The 20,684-nt window shown below is 36.2% G+C and overlaps 1 protein-coding gene across 7 annotated transcripts in view; it reads right to left on the bottom strand.

The window, feature by feature from the left end:
* Positions 1–628: 628 nt before the first annotated feature.
* Positions 629–20,684, bottom strand: part of LOC127847177 (voltage-dependent L-type calcium channel subunit beta-1-like) — a 151,288-nt gene continuing 131,232 nt past the window's right edge. For 6 of the 7 annotated variants that reach the window (XM_052378901.1, XM_052378896.1, XM_052378899.1 and 3 more), the window contains 6 exons: positions 19,831–19,994; positions 18,415–18,554; positions 14,303–14,415; positions 13,233–13,384; positions 11,041–11,136; positions 629–7,454 (listed from right to left, as the gene is read on the bottom strand). In XM_052378901.1, coding sequence (XP_052234861.1) covers positions 6,882–7,454; positions 11,041–11,136; positions 13,233–13,384; positions 14,303–14,415; positions 18,415–18,554; positions 19,831–19,994 — 1,238 coding nt within the window. In that variant the 3' untranslated portion in view covers positions 629–6,881. The remainder of the gene's footprint in view (positions 7,455–11,040; positions 11,137–13,232; positions 13,385–14,302; positions 14,416–18,414; positions 18,555–19,830; positions 19,995–20,684) is intronic. The other variant, XM_052378897.1, reaches the window with a different exon arrangement.

The following is a 20,684-nucleotide window of genomic DNA, read 5'->3' as shown; positions in this document are numbered from 1 at the left end:
AAATCTCAAGTTGGAGATGGGGGTTCCAACATTGAAGTAAGTTCATGGTGGTAAGACATTATCTTCTCAAGGAAAATGTTTAACAGGACTGGAGAGAGCCGACATCCCTGATGGAGTAGTTGTACCTTCATAAGTCTTCTGTCTCAGTGCACCTTTGTAATAGGTAATGTATGCAAGCTTTGAACTCCTAGAGAGCAGACTCAGTGAAAACCTACTTGAATCCCGTTTAATGATATGGTTGCTGAGAATTCCCTGTATATTTGTCACCTCTAAGTTAAACATGATTTTTTAAACTTTAGTTTATAGCTAGTATAAACTTTGATTAGGCGTTTGAATTCTATTGGCTAATATTAATTTATTTTATGATTTCTATATAGCCGGTTGAAAATAAATAACTCAATACGAAAAATAACAATTCATAATTAACAAACGTCGACACTGTTTTAATTTACTGCATGCCCATGATATTTAAATTATTTCAATTTTTATAATGAAAGACGTTTACCAATTTGTTGAACATTTTGAGCAATTAGATTTTTCCTATCCCTGAAATTTCCTGTCACCAAAAATAAAAAAATCCACACCTTGACAGTATTCATTTCATAGAAATAAACAACACAACACAGCATTGTGGATAGGAGTTAAAAACGTATTTATTTTATATATACAATTTACTTAACACAAGTAAATGAATAGTTCAATAACATGCTCATGGAAAAAAGACCTGGAGTAAAAACAAGCCCCGTTCTAAGAAAACTGGGATTAATGCATGTCAACGCAGATTAGCCTGCGCAATCGAGGATGACACTTTTGTCATGTGCGGACTGCAAAAGGGCTTATCTAGGATGACGTTTTATTCACCTGTGTTAAGCCCAGTTTTCCCCAAACACGACTCAAACTTCGAAGATATTATACACAAAGCTTATTGCGGTGCAGAAAGGTCAGGACTGGACAATCTGTCTGGTCAGTTGTGCCTACGGAGTTGGGTGTGTGGTCACTACGGTAACAACAGTATCTCATGACAACCAGAAATGGGGTCATAAGATAGCGTATGTTGCAAATTCACTGTTTTGCCACTTGAAAAGCAGTAATAAAATGATGTATGATGATTTTAACAAAAATATGCACAGGCAAACATGCTATGAGAATAAAGATGAAATAATTTTTGTTAGAAATGTTCAGTTTCATAGTCAAAAAACATGTTAAAAAACAATAAACTTATCTTATTTAAATGTATTTGTGCTAAAATAAAGCTAGTAATTTTTATGTTGAAACCAATGAAACTTGTTATGGTTTGTACTGGGTCGTTTTGGCCTTTATTTTCCTACTGAAAACAAATTATTTTTTTTTGACAAAATGATGATCAGGAATGAACAATTTAATTTGTCAACAAATCAGATCAAAGTATAAAATTTGAAAAATTGTCAGTCATTCTGCAAATAAATTCCTTTAAAACGATGTACTGAAAAAGTACCAAAATGAGCAATATAAATATCAGTATATACGTCACACGTTAACAAGAAATAGGTATTTTAGGATACCCTGGGATACGTTACTATGTATACTAAATATTGCCAAAACAAGTTATTTATTTGGACACACACAGAAAAAAATGACATCCACAAGTTGGGACACAATAAAACAATAAAGTGGTAAACGTGCATAACAGAGAGTGAAGTTTTCTGTTTGCTCCTTACAAATGAACGATTATAATTTATATGACTGTCATGTATTTAAAGTTGTTAATTGACTAATAAACAATTATTTGGCATACTCAGAAGTAGGAATTTTAAACACAAGGTTGAAAACTTGAACTTTTGAATGCATATGTGCCTGTTAATAAAACATCATAGCCCATAAACAATCATGATAAACAAGCCTATTGCCAAGCAATATATGTCCCCTACCGGCTCCACCATTGTCAGATTTTTTTAAATAATTTATATATATATATATATATATATCAGGGGTGTGATTGAGACAAAGTCAGAGGGGAGGAAAATTCTGTTGACTGATTTTGACTACGCGAATGGCGCGCATAACGCAATGACAAACATAAAAACAGACATTAAAATAAACAACTTTTTGAACTTCATAACAATATTTCTTTATCAAAACCTGTTTAACTTCACATTTAACATACTGAGGATGCAAAGTAAACAGTTAAGTATTTATTGTGATCAATAGCAGCAGTTTTTCAATGTATTGAATGACAGTTAATAGACTAAATATAAACAAACACGCTCAATGTTCTTCTGGTGTTAATGATGTATTAACTGAGTTAAATTAATATATTTAATCTGTTTACCTTTCAATATCTTGCATTTCACATCTTCACTCAGTTCAAAGCTATTTCAGTTAACTGAACAGCGTGACAAACATAATAAAGCAGAATATGCATATGAATCTGATTATACACAGACCCACAGACATATAAAAATCAAATCATGTTTGTCTATTTCCATTTTCGAACGATACTCTCTAAATTGTTTTACTTCGCAAGTAGACTACATTCCAATTTGCAAACACTGGTTTCCGTGACACAATATCAGACTAGGTGATGTCAGTCGTTTATTCGATTGCTATTTGTTATTTCAATAATTTTAATTTTCTCTTCACAACGGCGCTATTTGCAAACAAATCACAGAGCGCATTTTAAGAACACGATTTTAATTGGAAGATTGGGAAACGACAGCCAATTATATGGCTCGTTTTAAAAATGCTTAGGCAGAATCTACCAGTGTAAAATACGGAGAGATTTCGCGGGCCGCGGATATTTCGGGCCGCTTATGAAATACGTCCGCGGAATCGGTGGTAGCCCCTCTCCCCCACATTTTTTATAACGAATTTACGCAAATCTCAGAAGTGACATCCGGGACAACCCGATTCGCGGAAATCCGCGGATCTGCGGAAAAATCACAACCCTGTATATATATATTTGTTGCCATAGAAACCAGAATTTTTGACATGTGAACAAAATGAAATGATGTGCATAATGTCCATATTGCCAGCTATCCCTGTTTCAATTTTCATGAAAAATATGCAGAACTTTTAAAGTTATCGCAGGATCCAGAAAAATGTGACAGAAAGACTCACAGAGAGACAGACACATAGTGCGAAAACCATAAGTCCCCTCCAGTGAAACTGGTAGGGGACAGTAGCAATTATTTTTATCTAGACATGACATTCTGTGTCATTACTATTCAAAGGGCTCGTTAATTTTCGTGATTCAACAATCTAAGATTTGACAGGGCGTAGGCAATAGCAGTACCACTATGCTTCAAAGGGCCCTAGCATCGGATGTTTTCCACATGATTGATTTCAGCTGCACTCTAGGCAAACTGGGGCTAAATGCATTCACGATTTTTTTCCTTCTTTATAAAGTACCGGTTAACGGCACTTTCCCAATTACGAAAAAAATACAAATTTCCCAATTGCTGTCCAAAAAATTCCGAATTTAAGGTAAAAAAAATCTTCATTTTTTTTTTGTTGAAAAGGCAACATTGAGTTAGTTTCCCTTTGCACTTATATGGCTTGAACCTAGGTAAATATAATATTGACAGCTTGAAAACACTTGGTTTTCAATTTTTAAGTATTCAGGAGCAAAAAATCAAATAAACCAATTTCCCAATTTGAGGTTTTCACGACTCGCTTTTTCCCAAATTTGAGGTTTTCACGACTCAATTTTTCCCAATTGGACCGGTACGGGTACTTTTCCCAATTGGACAAAGAATATCGCTGTACGTAAAATGTCGTTCCAGGTTAGCCTCTGCAGTCCGCGCAGGCTTATCAGGGCAGACACAGCTATTTCGGAATTTTATGTTCAAAGAAAGCATCTTCTGAAAAATAATACAGTCAAGGCGAATAGTGTCATCCAAGATAGATAAGCCTGTGTGGACTGCACAGGTTAATATGGGACAATATTTTACACACATGCATTAAGCCCTGTTTTCCTACAGTGCAGCTCAATTACAAAAGGCTATGAAAATCTAACAGCAATCACACAAACACAGTCATCAGTAACAAGTAATCAGCATGAAACTATCGTGCCTGCTGTATATTTCATTATCAGATACAAAAATTGCACTCAAAACACCATTTAATATGAAAAAACTAATTGCACAAACATTTAATTAATCTCTTACAATCACATCAGGATTTCATTGCACAGAACTAGAAAAGGCAGAACTAAGAAAGAACACTTCCATAGTAAAAAAAATCATGAATACAAATATTGGTAGATAGTTTAACAGTCAAATAATTCTATTTTGCCGTGATTTGCAATTTGGCAAAAAATTGCATGACATGCAAGTTAAATGATTTCACAGTTATGAAACAAACACATAAGTGCTAAACAATTTGTCTCTCTTTTACATTAAAGTTAATGGACATTTTTTTTAATCGAAGAAAAATATTGCGTACAAAAAAAACAACACATAAAAACATCAGCATTAAAGCTTGATGAAATAAATAATTTCAAGAATAAATAAAATAGCACAACTAGTATAGTTAGTTCAAAGACTATCAGAATAATCACAAATGTCCACTGACTGACAATTATTTTAACAGCAACCATTTTATCAACCATTTTATTTGCAACCAATTTATTTCAACAGCAACCATTTTATTTGCAACCATTTTACCAGCAACCATTTACAAATTTTTCTTCACAAATTTCTACTGACTGACAATTATTTGTACAGCTAACATTTTATTTTAACACCAACCATTTTATTTGAAACCATTTAATTTTAAAAGCAACAAGATATGTTTTTGTCAGAAACACTATGTCCCCTTTTGCGCCGCTTTGAAGCTGTATATTTGACCTTTGATCTTGAAGGATGACCTTGACCTTTCACCACTCAAAATGTGCAGCTCCATAAGATACACATGCATGCCAAATATCAAGTTGCTATCTTCAATATTGCAAAGGTTATTGCAAATGTTAAAGTTTGACGCAAACACACAAACAAACACCCAAACAAACCAACAGACAGGGCAAACACAATATGTCTCCCACTATAGTGGTGGGGGACATAAAAATTTAAGAATTGGTATAATAAGATTACAATTATTAACAAGAGGCAGCCAAATATATTTTACAGCTGTTTATTTATTTACTTCTTTGCAAGCTTGTTATTATCATGGTTTAGAAATTAAATTATACCTACCCCTAGATGAAAGCAAAAATACCGTACATTATTTTTAAAATCATAAATGCAAAGTATTCACAATTATTTAAGTCTGAAGAATTGTCCACACAAGCAAACTGTTCTAGCAAAGGTCAGAAAACTGACATTTAAATGCCATCAATAAAGTAAACCAGTGAATAAAAACTCAACAGCATTAACCCATTTATGCCTAGCGTCTAGAAAAAAGGCCTTGGCAAACAGCGTAGACCCAGATGAGATGCCGCATGATGCGGCGTCTCATCTGGGTCTGCGCTGTTTGCTTAAAGGAATTAATATTCTAAATATAGAAATAAATATACTAGACATCCCTAATTTTGGAAATAAATTGATCCAATTTAGAAGGATGGGTGAGTCCACTAGGCTTAAATGGGTTAAATGTAAACACTATTGGTGAATAAATATGCATACAATAACGATCTCAGTGGTAGAAACATATATAAATGCTGGAAGAATAACTGCTAACAGAAAAAGCTATAACTCTTTCAGTGCTGGAACCGAATTTTGAAGGCCTTTGCAAACAGTTTGGATCCTAATGAGACGCCACAGAATGTGGCGTCTCATAAGGATCCAAACTGTTTGCTATTTTTATAGTATTCTTTGAAAAAAATCGAAGAAAATGCTAATTTTAGAAATTCAGCAGACGACATTTTAGCAGACGACATTTTTCCCAGCATGCAAAGCTATAAAAGGGATGGTTGCTACAAGCAAGTGCTGTCGATGGAAGTAGTCGATGCCTTGACGAGGCAAATAAACCATGCATGGCAACAAGGTGAAAGTTCAGTCTCTTTAAGCGGTAACCATTTTAACACGCAATAACATATATGCCTCACAACCTAAAGTGCAAACATCATCAAATTTAATATTTACAGCGCTCTATAGGTCACAAAAAAACGTGCATGTCGATAAAATCTTTGAAAGAAACAATCATGAAAGACAAGTATTAATAAATTACAAAACAAAAACAGACTTTGATTTTCCAGTCAAACTTTCAAGCCACAAGTCCCACCTTCAGGAGGAGTGGTCACTAACAGTTGGCCGAGTACACAGGGGTTAAAATCCACACAATGCTATGTAAAACAATGTAGGTTACACTCCAACAATCTTAATTAAATTCAGGGTAACACTACACCCATTTTTATGCAAATGCCAGTTTAAATGATACAAGACCCATCGTTCTGAAATACCAGGGTACACTACACCATAGTGTATCACAACAGAGGTTACATTCTACTTATCCGAAATGAAATACCAGGTTAACCTGCACCAATTTCTATTAAATTGCAAGGTTACACTAGACCCATTTGAATAACAATATAAGAGTCTATCAACTGCAGGCAAATTGACATTACCGTACGATTATTTATCATCTCATTGCAGCAAAACAAACATTTGTTAAAAAAAACAACCAACCTTTTAAATCTAAAAAACAGTTGTGTTTTCAACATTGAAGCTGCATCCATTCCAAACTTTAACTGGAAACAATGATTCACTGCTTACAGAAAAAAACGTCTTCAGTTACTATCCGTGATCATATATAAATCAAGTACTTAAAATCTCACCAGTAACTTTACACAAACAAAAAACTGCATCAAAATTTCAAGCCACAAGGTTCACAACTTTCAATCAGCACTTTACTTTGATTTCTTAAAAGTAGCAGGAAATCTGTTACATTTCTATGCCCAATCCATGCTATATATCGATGGTTCCTTCACGAGACACATGTCTACGACTGCCATGGGGGGACGAGTTGTACCTATTATGGGGACCACCAGAGCCACTGTAGTTCTTACGCACAGACAAATCCCGTTCTAATCCACCTCCGTGTTTATTATCATAATCTAAACTATCGTCAAACGCGTGCTGAGTCTGTGAGCGAGAATCACCGCCGCCGCCACCGCGAGACCGTTCGTGTTTACTACTACCATGAGGACCATGGGTGCTATGAGGTCTTTCAGCGCGTGACGACGATTCCCCAGTTATGTGTCTATCACTACCGCGGGAGTATTCACTATGCCCGCGCCGCGGGAGATGTGGGGAGTCCTGCTCCGGTTCGAGGCTATGAGACCGCGGGGAGAGATGAGTGGTGTGAGGGTTGGCTCCTTGGGTGGTGCGCAGGTGAGTGGGTGAGTGTAGGTCCCTGCGCGGAGATTGTGGGTTGGTGGTAACTGGGTGGGTGGCGCGCCAGTACGCCTCAAGGAATTCTGCTAAGTGCTCGCAGGCGTCCTCTAGCTGGTTCTCATCCAGTATCACATCGAACATGTCCTGATAGAAGAAAAGATTTCAAACATGTCCTGATAGAAAAAGATATCAAAGATATCTGGCACAATGATTAATAGAAATAATGATAACATAGAGAGCCAATACAGGGATTAACAGAAATAATGATATCAAAGCAGGGTCTTCCCCAGGCCATTTAAGCGCCCCTTGCCGGGGCGCTTGAATTTCGAAATCAGAGTCCCCGGGGCGCTTGAAATTTTCCGATGAGTGTATTCTTTAGTAAAAGAAAGTGGAGATTGTCCAAAAAAATCAAGGGTTCCCTATCAGTGTATCAATATTCCCTGTTTTAAAAGAGCACTCGGTACCTACTTTCACAAGTAATCGTCATAAACACCACATGGGGTAATGGATAATCAACTGATAAGAGAATATCATGACGCGCGTATCGATTATTATAGCCACATAACACGGTCATTTAAATGCTGACAAGGATGTATCTGGTAACTTTCCAGTCGTCAAACTGTGAAGTTCATCGTCCAATCGGTTACGCGAATGCTCATGAGGGCGGGGTTAACTATCGACCATTATTTTTTATTGACGTCGGGCATGAAGTAAGAGTTTATCGCAGCTTGAATAGCAAGAAGTTGTACCATTTGAGTAATATAAAACCGGTAATTAGTACAGTACAGAACATTAAAGACGGTTTCGGGCATCATCATCACACCTTTTTACTGTAAACAAGTGTTACCTATGACTCATAATTAATACGAGAAATTAATTGCAAGTGGTAAACAATTAATTATTATAGCGAGTAAGTTGTGCAAATGACTCCCGGTTACAATTATGTGATAACAATTTATTTAATTCCAGTACATGAATACTTCAACATGTCCATTTATAGAACTGATTCACCTCGTTTTTCTGACATTTATTCGACATGTTATGCGCTATAACAAATTTTCGTTGAATTAATTACGCACACTTGTAAATGTTTCGTCCGATAATCGATAGTTAGAAGACTGATGATGGCAACCGGCCGTGATCCTCGTGGACAACGTGAATTTCATGCATAATTCCGTCAAAACATTTATTCGACTCGTAAAGTGTGTAAACAAATTATCGTTGAATTTATAACGCAACGGTTAATATTGGTTGAAATCTCAAATGGGAATAATTAAATTTGTAATCCGAAACCCATTACCGTAAGTCGATGTTAACGCGTTTTTAATCCGAAACACACTTCCGAATGTAAATGTTACCGCAACGTTAAATATTTTTGCTTCAAATTAGCAGTGCAAATTTATTTTGTGTCGAATCTTTTTCTCAATTAAAAAGAGCGCGAAAATTATGCAGCATGTACAACGTCGCCTCTATTGCATACAAATGGCGTGTATTGAGCGTTTTAACAAGCACACAACAGGTCAGGGGATTGACGCATATTCAGAGGCAATATTTCATCAAATCTATAAATAGTCACTTAAAAAATGGCAATGTTTGTGTTAAAGAAATAATTGAAAGCTTTTGTCGTAAATATTTACCAGAAAGAGATTGATAAAAACGGAATAAACGGGATTATCGGGTAATAAATAGAAACTTGAAAAATAGTAAGTATACAGTAATAGAGTCGGGTTGAAACGGATGTATTGGGGAATCGTTCGAGTCGGGATTTTACTATCTGTGCGGAAAAGTTTTAAAACAATTAAACAATATAAAAAAATATATTTTTAAATGACTGGGGGATTTTTTTGAAGAGTCATAGCGCACCAAATGACGTCTTTTGACGCTGTTTTTCTTTGAGTTATAACGCACCACAGAACGTGAATTGACACGTTAAATTAAAAAAAAATCAACCCGAACCCACCCCCGGTCGGCCCCGGGGCGCCTGACCAAATTCCTGGGGAAGGCACTGCAAAGATAGCTGATACATGGCCTTTAAGGGATAATGGTATTAAAGCTATCTAATACATGGCCTCAAAGGAATAATGGTATCAAAGCTATCTGATACATGGCCTTTAAAAGATAATGATATCAAAGCTATCTCATTCACACCTAAAAGGGATAATGGTATGAAAGCTATCTGATACACAGACCTTAAGGGATAATGGTATCAAAGCTATCTGATTCACAGCCTCAAAGGATAATGGTATCAAAGCTATCTGATACACAGCCTCAAAAGGATAATGGTATCAAAGCTATCTGATACAAGGCCTAAAAGAGATAATGGTATCAAAGTTATCTGATAAACGGCCTTTAATGGATACTGGTATCAAAGCTAGCTGATACAAGGCCTCAAAGGGATAATGGTATAAAACGTGATCTTAAAAGAGATATTGCTATCATACATGCCCTAAAACTTTAAAGGTGAATAAAACATTCCTGAACAAGACAGTGGCTTAGAACATGTACTGAAAGAGAAGCTGGTATTAAACATGTCATGTTAGGAAGAAACATTTTCCTGAAAGGGATAATAGCATCTTACATGTCCTGAATAGATACTAGTATAAAGCAGTCCTCAAAGGGGTAATGTTATCATAGATATTATGAAAGGGATAATGTTATCAAAGATGACCTGAAAAGGATAATGGTATCATACTTGTCCTCAAAGGAATATTGGTTTAAAGCATGTCCTGAAAGGGATAATGATAAAACATGTCCTGAAAGGGATAATGGTATCTAACATTTTTACCATTCAACGTGACAAAATGGATTATGGTAGCTTAAAATCCTGTTACTTAAAACCTAGATTAGTTCACTTTAGCAGTATTGAGTAGAAAATATGACATTTATCAAGGATTTTATCAAGGCATGTTCAATATATGAATTCTCCCATGTGCATGGTGGGGATGTGGTGTGTGGGGGGAAGGTTGTTGTGGGGGTGGGTGGGAGGTGAACACTAAGATACTTCATTCACCTTGTCCATAAGTATCAGGGGTGTGAAAGAAAAAATGTCTAAGGGGAGAAAAATTCTGTCCACTGATATTTAACAACCAGATGTGCGTAACTGTGTAAATGAACATTACAACTAAGCTCATTTCTTAAAATCTGTGGAAAAACATCGCCCGTGAAAATTTAGAATTAAATGTTAAAATGTTTCTAAACATTTCTATATGAGGCACAATTTAAATGCTCAACCCTAGGCTAAAAGCAATGAGTAATAAAGCTTCTCATACTAAACTATAAGTGCTGTTAGTAACAGAATTAGAAGGGACGACAATTTCAGCTTCTATAGTATTATTCGTTAAAAGGAGGTCTCCTCTTGGCAAGTGGAAAGTGTTGTCCCTGATTAGCCTATTTCACACAGCACATGCTAATCTGGGAAAACACTTTACACAAATGCATTAACCTTTTCCCCCATAAGAAGCAAATTTAAAATGGCTTTTGCAACTAGCCTAAAACCAGAACAGCCTGCGAGTAACTCGCAGTCTTTTCAGGTTTTATGCTGTTTACTGCTCAACAGTAACTAAGTGTTGGAAATGCAGCCTTTAAAACTTGAATTAAGTAAGAAAGGTCTTAAATTAAATTTAACTTTGTAAGTGGATACAAATGCATCAAAATACGTATCTAAGTGGTAAAGGGTTACACCCTATATCTGAGAGCAGGGCCCATACACTTTTATTTCATCAGTACTTACAGGTGCGCACTGAGCCAGCTTCTCAGCCGCCACATTCTGCACGTTCATGTTACGACTCTGGGACTTCCCGCGTGATTTGATTAAACGCTCCAACACCTGCAAAAAATGTCCACATTGCTGCAATGATTCTGAATATTGCAATAACTGTGCACTATGGCATGATTCCGAATATTGCAATTACTGTGCACTATGGAATGATTTTGAATATTGCAATAACTGTGCACTATGGAATGATTCCAGATATTGCAATAACTCTGCACTATGGAATAATTCCAGATATTGCAATAACTGTGCACTGTGGAAGGATTCCAAATATTGCAATAACTATATATTATGGAATTACAATGAATATTGCAATAACAGTGCACTATGGAATAATTCCAGATATTACAATAACTGTGCACTATTCAATGATTTTGCATGTGAATTGAACTTAATCAAATGATTCCATAGTCCAATGTGCACCTTTTTGGCTTTGAGTGTGATCACAACAAGTTCGAGATTAATTTGTCGACCGCTAGAGTTTTGCTCCTGCTTGAAATGAACGATTGTTGGGGTATTGGTTATCTTCAATTATTATTGATGTAGGATGATACAAATTCACAACTTTATATCATACAGGACAATACTTGCAAGTTTAAAAGATGTACATTGAAAAGAGTGGGAGAACATATCTCAACCCTTTCCCACTCAGAAGCAATTTGAAAATGGCTGTGTGCAAACAGCACAAAACCCCTACAGCCTGCAAGTTACTCGCAGTCTGTTTAGGGTTTATGCTGTTTGTTGCTCATCAGTACCTAACTACCTTAGGCTTGAAAACTTGAATCTAATAGGATAGGTCTTACATTAAATCTTACAAAAGCGTCAAAATAAGTATCCAAGTGGTAAAGAGTAAAAGCAAGTTTGTGTCTGCAGCAAAACAGAAAGAAAGATGTCTGTGACAATTCTGGCATACCCCTCCTTTACATAGCCCTTGGGCAGTATAACAACATTACCTAAGGTGAGCCAATGTTCCGGTACACAATGAAAAGTATAACAACATAAACTAAGGTTAGCCAATTTTCAGGTACACAATGGAGAGTACAACATAACATTAGGTGAGTCAATTTTTAGTTATGCTATTGAAAGTATAACAACATCACCTTAGGTGAGCCAATTTTCAGGTACAAAATGGAGAGTATAACAACATTACCTTAGGTGAGCCAATGTTCAGGTACACAATGAACAGTATAACAATATTACCTTACATGAGCCAATTTTCAGGTACACAATGGAAAGTATAACAACATTACCTGAGGTAAGCCAATGTTAATTTACACAATGGAAAAATTAACAATATCGCCTTAGGTGAGCAAATGTTCAGGTACACAATGGAAAGTATAACAGCATTACCTAAGGTGAGCCAATGTTCATTTACAAAATAGCAAATATAACAACATCACCTTAGGTGAGCCAATGTTCATTTACACAATGAAAAGTATAACAACATTACCTTAGGTAAGCCAATCTTCAGTTACACAATGAAAAGTATAACATCGTTACCTTAGATGAGCCAATTTTCGGGTACACAATGAAAAGTATAACAACATTACCTAAGGTGAGCCAATGTTCATTTACACAATGAAAATTATAACAACATTACCTAAGGTGAGCCAATGTTTGTATACACAATGGAAAGTATAACAACATCACCTTAGCTGAGCCAAATTTCAGTTACACAATGGAAAGTATAACAACATTACCATAGGTGAGCCAATTTTCAGTTACACAATGAAAAGTATAACAACATTACCTTAGGTGAGCCAATTTTCAATTACACAATGGAAAGTATAACAACATTATCTTAGATGAGCCAATTTTCAGTCACACAATGGAAAGTATTACAACATTACCTTAGGTAAGCCAATGTTCAGTTATGCAATGAAAAGTATAACAACATCACCTAAGGTGAGCCAATTTTCAGGTACAGAATGAAAAGTATAACAACATCACCTTAGGTAAGCCAATTTTCAGGTACACAATGAAAAGTATAACAACATCACCTTAGGTGAGCAAATTTTCAGGTACACAATGGAAAGTATAACAACATCACCTTAGGTGAGCCAATTTTCAGATACACAATGGAAAGTATAACAGAATTACCTTAGGTGAGCCAATTTTCAGGTACAAAATGGAAAGTGTAACAATATTACCTTAGGTGAGCCAATTTTCAGGTACACAATGATTGGTGCGAGGGAGGTTTTTGCCAGCTGAGACGGGTGGTTTATAGTATCGCAATCAAGCACCACCAGTTTGAGTACCCGCGCCAGGTCGAAAATACGCTCAATCTCCTTTTGTACCTCTCCTGGAAGTAATATAAGGCTTTAAAAAAAATTGTGTTGAGCTATATTCTTTGAAAACTGGGCTTAACCCTTTCCTACTCAGAAACAAAGTGACAATGGCTATGTGCAAACAGCATAAAACAAGAACAGCCTGCGAGTAACTCGCAGTCTGTTCAGGTTTTATGCTGTTTGCTGCTCATCAGTATCTAAGGGTTGGAAATGAAGCCTTTAAAACTTGATTCTAGTAAGAAAGGTCTTCAATTAAATATAACTTTGTAAGAGACTACAAACAAGTCAGCTTGAGTTTCGATTACTTTTGCTACATCAACTCATGTTCACTAACTTTACTTGTACATATAAAGTAAGAATTGTTTCTACAAGATTTGAAAGATTTTTTATCCCATCATCACCGCAACATTGACGGTATAACACCCCATGGAATAGACTAGCCTCTATCCCACCTTGTTGAATAAACTGTCGCGTGCACTGACAAATGACGTCATTATTAAACAAACAATCGTTTGCTGTGTTGCATTGTTTTTGAAGTTTCCAAACATGCCACGTTTGTTTGTTATTTTTCTTGTTAAGTAAAAATGTGATGGGATAAATAGAATACTAGGATTAGCGTTGAATAGAGATAAGCTTATGTTGCTCAGCTCAAACACCGAAAGCACTCACCAAGGCTTGCTCTCCCGGCGTTCTAAGCCTTGCAACAAAAACTTCTCTCTATTCAACGCTAACCTATTATTCTCTATTTTCTCACTGAACATGTTTTTTTAAGTGGGAAATAATATTTGTGTTGTAAAATAAAGTTAATACTTAACAAGATGCTGCTTTCGACAAACCCCCAGTGTGTTATAGCTATTTTAATAGTCATTTAACACGATTTGTTCACTTATCTATTGCAGAAAATGGAAACAAAATTGTCATTTTAAGTTCACCTAGCCCGGACGTCCGGCTGTTTGCCCGTTCCATGAGGACTCGTTTGTGAGGATTGTTGAGTAGCGAGCGCTTGGCCAGTGATATATCAGCAGACACCTGTGTAATGATGATCCTGAAACATGAATTCCACAATATTTTATCATTAATCAATTATTTATTCAATCAATTATGAAGATAGTTGAGTAGCCAGCACTTGGCCAGTGATATATCAGCAGACACCTGTGTAATGATGATCCTGAAACATAAATTCCACAATATTTTATCATTAATCAATTATTTATTCAATAAATTATGAAGATAGTTGAGTAGCCAGCACTTGGCCAATGATATATCAGCAAACACCTGTGTAATGATGATCCTGAAACATAAATTTCACAATATTTTATCATTAATCAATTATTTATTCAATCAATTATGAAGATAGTTGAGTAGCCAGCACTTGGCCAGTGATATATCAGCAGACACCTGTGTAATGATGATCCTCAAACATGAATTCTACAATATTTTATCATTAATCAATTATTTATTCAATCAATTATAAAGATAGTTGAGTAGCGAGCACTTGGCCAGTGATATATCAGCAGACACCTGCGTAATGATGATCCTGAAACATGAATTCCACAATATTTTATCATTAATAAATTATTTATTTAATCAATTATGAAGATAGTTGAGTAGCCAGCACTTGGCCAATGATATATCAGCAGACACCTGTGTAATGATGATCCTGACACATGAATTCCACTATATTTTATCATTAACCCTTTCAGGGCTGGAACCGAATTTTAAAGGCTTTAGCAAACAGTTTGGATCCAGATGAGACGCCACAGAACATGGCGTCTTTTCAGGATCCAAACTGTTTGCTATTCTGATAGTATTCTTTGAGAAAAATCGAAGAACATGCTAATTTTAGAAATTCAGCAGACGACATTTTAGCAGACAACATATTTCCCAGCATGCAAAGGGTTAATTATGAAGATAGTTGAGTAGCCAGCACTTGGCCAACGATATATTTGCAGACACCTGTGTAATGATGATCCTGAAACATTAATTCCACAATATTTTATCATTTATTAATTATGAAGATAGTTGAGTAGCCAGCACTTTGCCAATGATATATTTGCAGACACATATGTGTAATGATGATGCTGAAAAATGAATATCTCAATAATTAATTATTAATCAATGATTTAACAAGACTATTGCCAAGCAATATTTGTCCCCTACCAGCTCCACCATTGTCAGAAATTCCACCATTGTCAGATTTTTTTTTCATATTTGTTGCCATAGAAACCAGAATTTTTGATGTAGGAACACGATGAAATCACATGCATAATGTCCATATTGTCATCTATCCATGTTTCAAGTTTCATGAAAAAATATGAAGAACTTTTAAAGTGATTGCAGGATCCAGAAAAATGTGACAGACTCACAGACTCACGGACTGACTGACTGACACACAGAGCGCAAACGTCCCCTCCGGTGAAATCGGTAGGGGACGATAAACACTGACACACAGAGCGCAAACCATAAGTCCCCTCTGGTGAAATCGGTAGGGGACGATAAACCAAATATGAGAATTTGCATGTAGCAAATACTTAATGGCAAACAACATATCAGCAGACATCTGTATAATGATAATCCTATAATCCTGAAACCTGACTACATAGGGGGACTGGACATTTATTGTTTAATATAACTTCTGATTTTTGTTTTATACATTTATCTTTTATTCATTTCTATTTCATACCCCCCCCCCAACCCATGTTTTTCAATGAAAAGGGACCATATCTCACTTGTCTGAGAAATCATTACAACAAGCTTCAAGCAAGCTTCATGAAGACTGCGAAAAAAAACACCTTAACTTCTAGAGTGTTGCCAAGCTTTTTCTTTAATTTGACCTAGTGATTTAGTTTTTTACCCCCACATGATCAAACTTCAAATTTGGATAAGATACCGATGGGACCAATATTCTGATCATGTTTCTGGAAATTGGTCAATAAATGTTGCATTTATAGTTATCACGAGCTTTTTCTATAATTTGACCTAGTTTTTGAGCCCATGTCACCCAGTTTCAAACTCAGTCAAAACATCATAAGGACAAATGTTGTAATGACCCAGTTTCAAACTCAGTCAAAACATCATAAGGACAAATGTTGTAATCAAGTTACATGAAGACTGGGCAATAAAAGTTGCCTTTAGTGTTTTTTAATTGGATACAGTGACCTAGTTTTTGAGCCAAGATGACCCAGTTTTGATCTCAGCACAGATTTCATTACAACAAAATGTTCTGACAAAGTTTAATGACAATTGAACAATAAATTGTAACAAAGCCTTTTTCAAGAAAATGAACGAAATAAAGCTGAAATGCATTGGCATTTTTTTTTTAAATTAAGAGCAGGAGCAATCACAGATTGCTGGTTTCGTATAGGCTGAATTGTCATTCAATAATCAGCGGTTGTTTTTTCCTTCTTTATAAAGTACCCATAAAAGGTACTTTCCCAATTGAGGAAAAACTGCAAAATTCCTAATGGCTGTCTGAAAAATTTCCAAAAGCAAGGCATATTTCGTTAATTTGTTCATTATCTTCAATTGACCAAAGAAAACAAGCACTGAAACTAAACATTCCAAGCCAAAATGCACATTAATGAATATTTAAATTGGTTTGTGCACTTTATACCAAGCAATTTAAAAGACCAATAACTCCCAATCTGAGGATTTCATCAAACGATGTACTCAATTTCATAGCTTTTTGTGCTCACTTTTCTCATATGGTTCGGTACAATCCCTTTTCCGGATTTTGAAAAAAAAAATTGCTGCATAATATTATAAGACTTTGGACTAACATTGTTAAAATGATATTATTGATGACTGATAGCGGAAAAGCATGCTGTAGATTGTTAGTGTTATCTAGAAAGTTTTCAACCAAAGTAACATCATAATGGTCACAAAACGAGCCTTGCTCTGGGAAAATAGGGCTTATTGCATGAGCCTTATGTGTCATCCCAGATAAGCCTGTTCAGTCTGCACGGGCTAAACTGGGACGACAATTTTTGCCTAAACTTGATTTTTGCTTTGAAGAGGCTTCCTTTAAACCACAAATACCATTAAAGCGGAAAGTGCAGACTGCACAGGCTAATCAGGGAGGAAACTTTACACACATGGATTGAGACTAGTTTTCCCACAACAAGGTTCTGTTCCTGCATCAGTCATCAATAATAGCAGTTTAACAAGGCACACCCTAATTCTTATCATTCTTACACACATAGATAGATAGATAGATTTTATTTCGGCATAGGAAGCATATACACAGTTCACAACATAACATAGAATAAAATAATAAGCAATTATTAAAAACTATATGATGTAGAATAAACTATGACATGCTCACCAAACCAAGGATAACACAAAAAAGGCCAAGCCCTTATTTCCATTGTGTTCCTTATTATTGGTGGCATGACAAAAAGAGGCAGACCTTAAACATAATTATGATGACCTTAAACATAACTATGTTCATAGTAAAATAATTATTTAATGAAATAAAAAATGTTGACCTTGGGTAAACAATACCCACCCTTTTTACTCAGCCTAGTGCTGTAATTATGCATAGAATCTTGAGAAACAAAGTGTTCACTCATGTAATCTGGACAAAGGCCATTTCTTATTTTGAAGACATGACATAACATTATTTGATTTACTCTCATGTGAGTACATTAAGCCAGTTTTCACAAAACAGCGCTCAATGAAAGTTACATTAAACAAGAGATGTGTTTGTCAGAAACACAATGCCACCTACTGCCTCGATTTTATTTATTTATTGATTTTTTTATTATTTGACAGGTACATAATCATGATCTCCCTTTGAAGCTTATTACTTCACTTGGATTTGTTTTATGACCTTTGACCTTGCAGCTCCATTAGATACACGTGCATGCCAAATATAAAGTTGCTATCTGAAAGGACATAGAAGTTATGAGCATTTTTCCAAACCTAAACGCAGAAACCTGAACGCAAAGTGTGACGGAAAGACAGACGGACCGTCCGATCACTATATAACTCCTTCAGGGGAATAGCAATTGTCACAAAATCTAAGCCAGCAGGAAACCATTACCTGTCCTCAAAGCGGTGTTTCAGGTAGTCAAAGAGGGCCTTCTGCATCATGTCGGTAACCTCGTAACCCTTCAGAGATGGACCAATAAGGACTAGGGGTCGCATGCATGGCACAACCTCGTAGGGCGGCACATTCTCAGACTGAAATAGACCCGAACAGTTACCGCATAAATCAATACAGGCCCAGTATTCAACCAGTTCTTAGACTTCAGTCTAAAAGTAAAAAAAATATTCTTAAAACTATAATGTGCTAAAACTACTTTAAGGTCACATCAAACATGGCACTTAACACCAATAATTATAAATTTCTTTGATAAAAACAATATGCAAACAAGGGCTGTTTGTAAAACATGCATGCCCCCCATATGGGCTGTCCGTTGTAGTGGCAGCCATTGTGTGAATACGATTTTTGTCACTGTGACCTTGACCTTTGACCTAGTGACCTGAAAATCTATAGGGGTCATCTGCGAGTCACGATCAATGTACCTTTGAAGTGTCATGATCCTAGGCAAAAGCGTTCTTGAGTCATCATCCGAAAATCATTTTACTATTTCGGGTCACCATGACCTTGACCTTGACCTTGTGACCTCAAAATCAATAGGGGTCATCTGCAAGTCATGATCAATCTACCTATGAAGTTTCATGATCCTAGGCGTATGCGTTCTCAAGTTATCATCCAAAAAACATTTTACTATTTCGGGTCACCGTGACCTTGACCTTTGACCTAGTGACCTCAAAATCAATAGGGGTCATCTGCGAGTTATGATCAATCTACCCATGAAGTTTCATGATCCTAGGCGTATGCATTATTGAGTTATCATCCGGAAACCATTTTACTATTTCTTGTCACCATGACCTTGACCTTTGACCTAGTGACCTCAAAATCAATAGGGGTCATCTGCAAGTCATGATCAATCTTCCCATGAAGTTTCATGATCCTAGGCGTATGCGTTCTTGAGTTATCATTCAAAAACCATTTTACTATTTCGGGTCACCGTGACCTTGACCTTTGACCTAGTGACCTCAAAATCAATAGGGGTCATCTGCGAGTCATGATCAATGTACCTATGAAGTTTCATGATCCTAGGCCCAAGCGTTTTTGAGTTATCGTCTGACAACCACCTGGTGGACGGACCGAAAGACCGACCGACAGACCGACATGAGCAAAGCAATATACCCCCTCTTCTTCGAAGGGGGGCATAATAATATAATATATAAGGATCTCTTCTATTTCGTTTAAAATCTATTTATTTTATCTTTAATTGCATCAAAAGCCAAAGGCTTTCTGAAATGCTCTTAAATCTGTTTCCTTGGTAGAACCAGTACTTAATGTTTTTGGGGGAGATTTAAAGTCTGCTCCGACAGTGGGGATTGAACCTGTGAGATCCAGGTCGCAGGCTTTCTATTTTGACATTACCTTTTTAAAGAAGGGCCGATTCCGTTTCTCCTTGGTACCTGCAGAGGTTGGAAACGCGCCCTTCTGATCTGCGGGTGTAAGGTTGCTCTTCTTTCCCGAGCCTGAGTTTCCGAGACTGTCGCTGTCGTCAACGCTGTCACAGCCATTCTCCCCCTCCAGCCCTACTGCAGAAAATTACATATGAGCAAAGCTCTGGGAAAACGGGGCTTAAGGCAGATTGGTCTTCAAAGGCTTAACAGGGACGACAATTTCCGCTTTCCTTCATTTTTTTTTTAAAGAAGACTATTAATTAGCTATTAATTGAGCCTCCCTCTGGGAAAACAGGGCTTAATTCATGTGCGTTAATGTCTTCCCAGATAAGCCTGGGCAGTCTAATCCGTGACAAAGATTCCGTTTTTCATGGATTTTTAGTTATTTAAAGGTAGTATCTGTTTTCTGTTAAATCCAATTTAGCAAAATGTGTCCTCCCTGATAAGACTGTGCAAACTGCATAGGCTAATTTTGGACAATACTTAACACACATGCATTCAGTCTTGTTTTCCCAGATCGAGGCTCATATTAAAGGTTAAAGCCACATACATGTACCTTATTTGGCATAGTAAATTTAAGTATAAATAAGAAACATATTTTATCTATGCCAATTAGAATATATCTGGTGGTAACAAGGTAGAAATCCATCTTTTTTGCGTTTTAAAACTTAAAAATAATCGCTGTTGTCGAAATGGACGTATACGTCTAGAAATCCTACTTTCGGTTTTAAAAGCGTTACTGTTTGAAAAATAATAAATTACATGCTAACTAGGCTATAGATTTAATTTTATCTATGCCAATTAGAATATATCTGGTAGTTACAA

Source organism: Dreissena polymorpha, chromosome 10 (genome assembly GCF_020536995.1).
Source record: "Dreissena polymorpha isolate Duluth1 chromosome 10, UMN_Dpol_1.0, whole genome shotgun sequence".
Lineage (NCBI taxonomy): Eukaryota > Metazoa > Mollusca > Bivalvia > Myida > Dreissenidae > Dreissena > Dreissena polymorpha.
The sequence above is the reverse complement of the archived record's forward strand: the minus strand, read 5'-3'. Positions and strand labels throughout refer to the sequence as shown.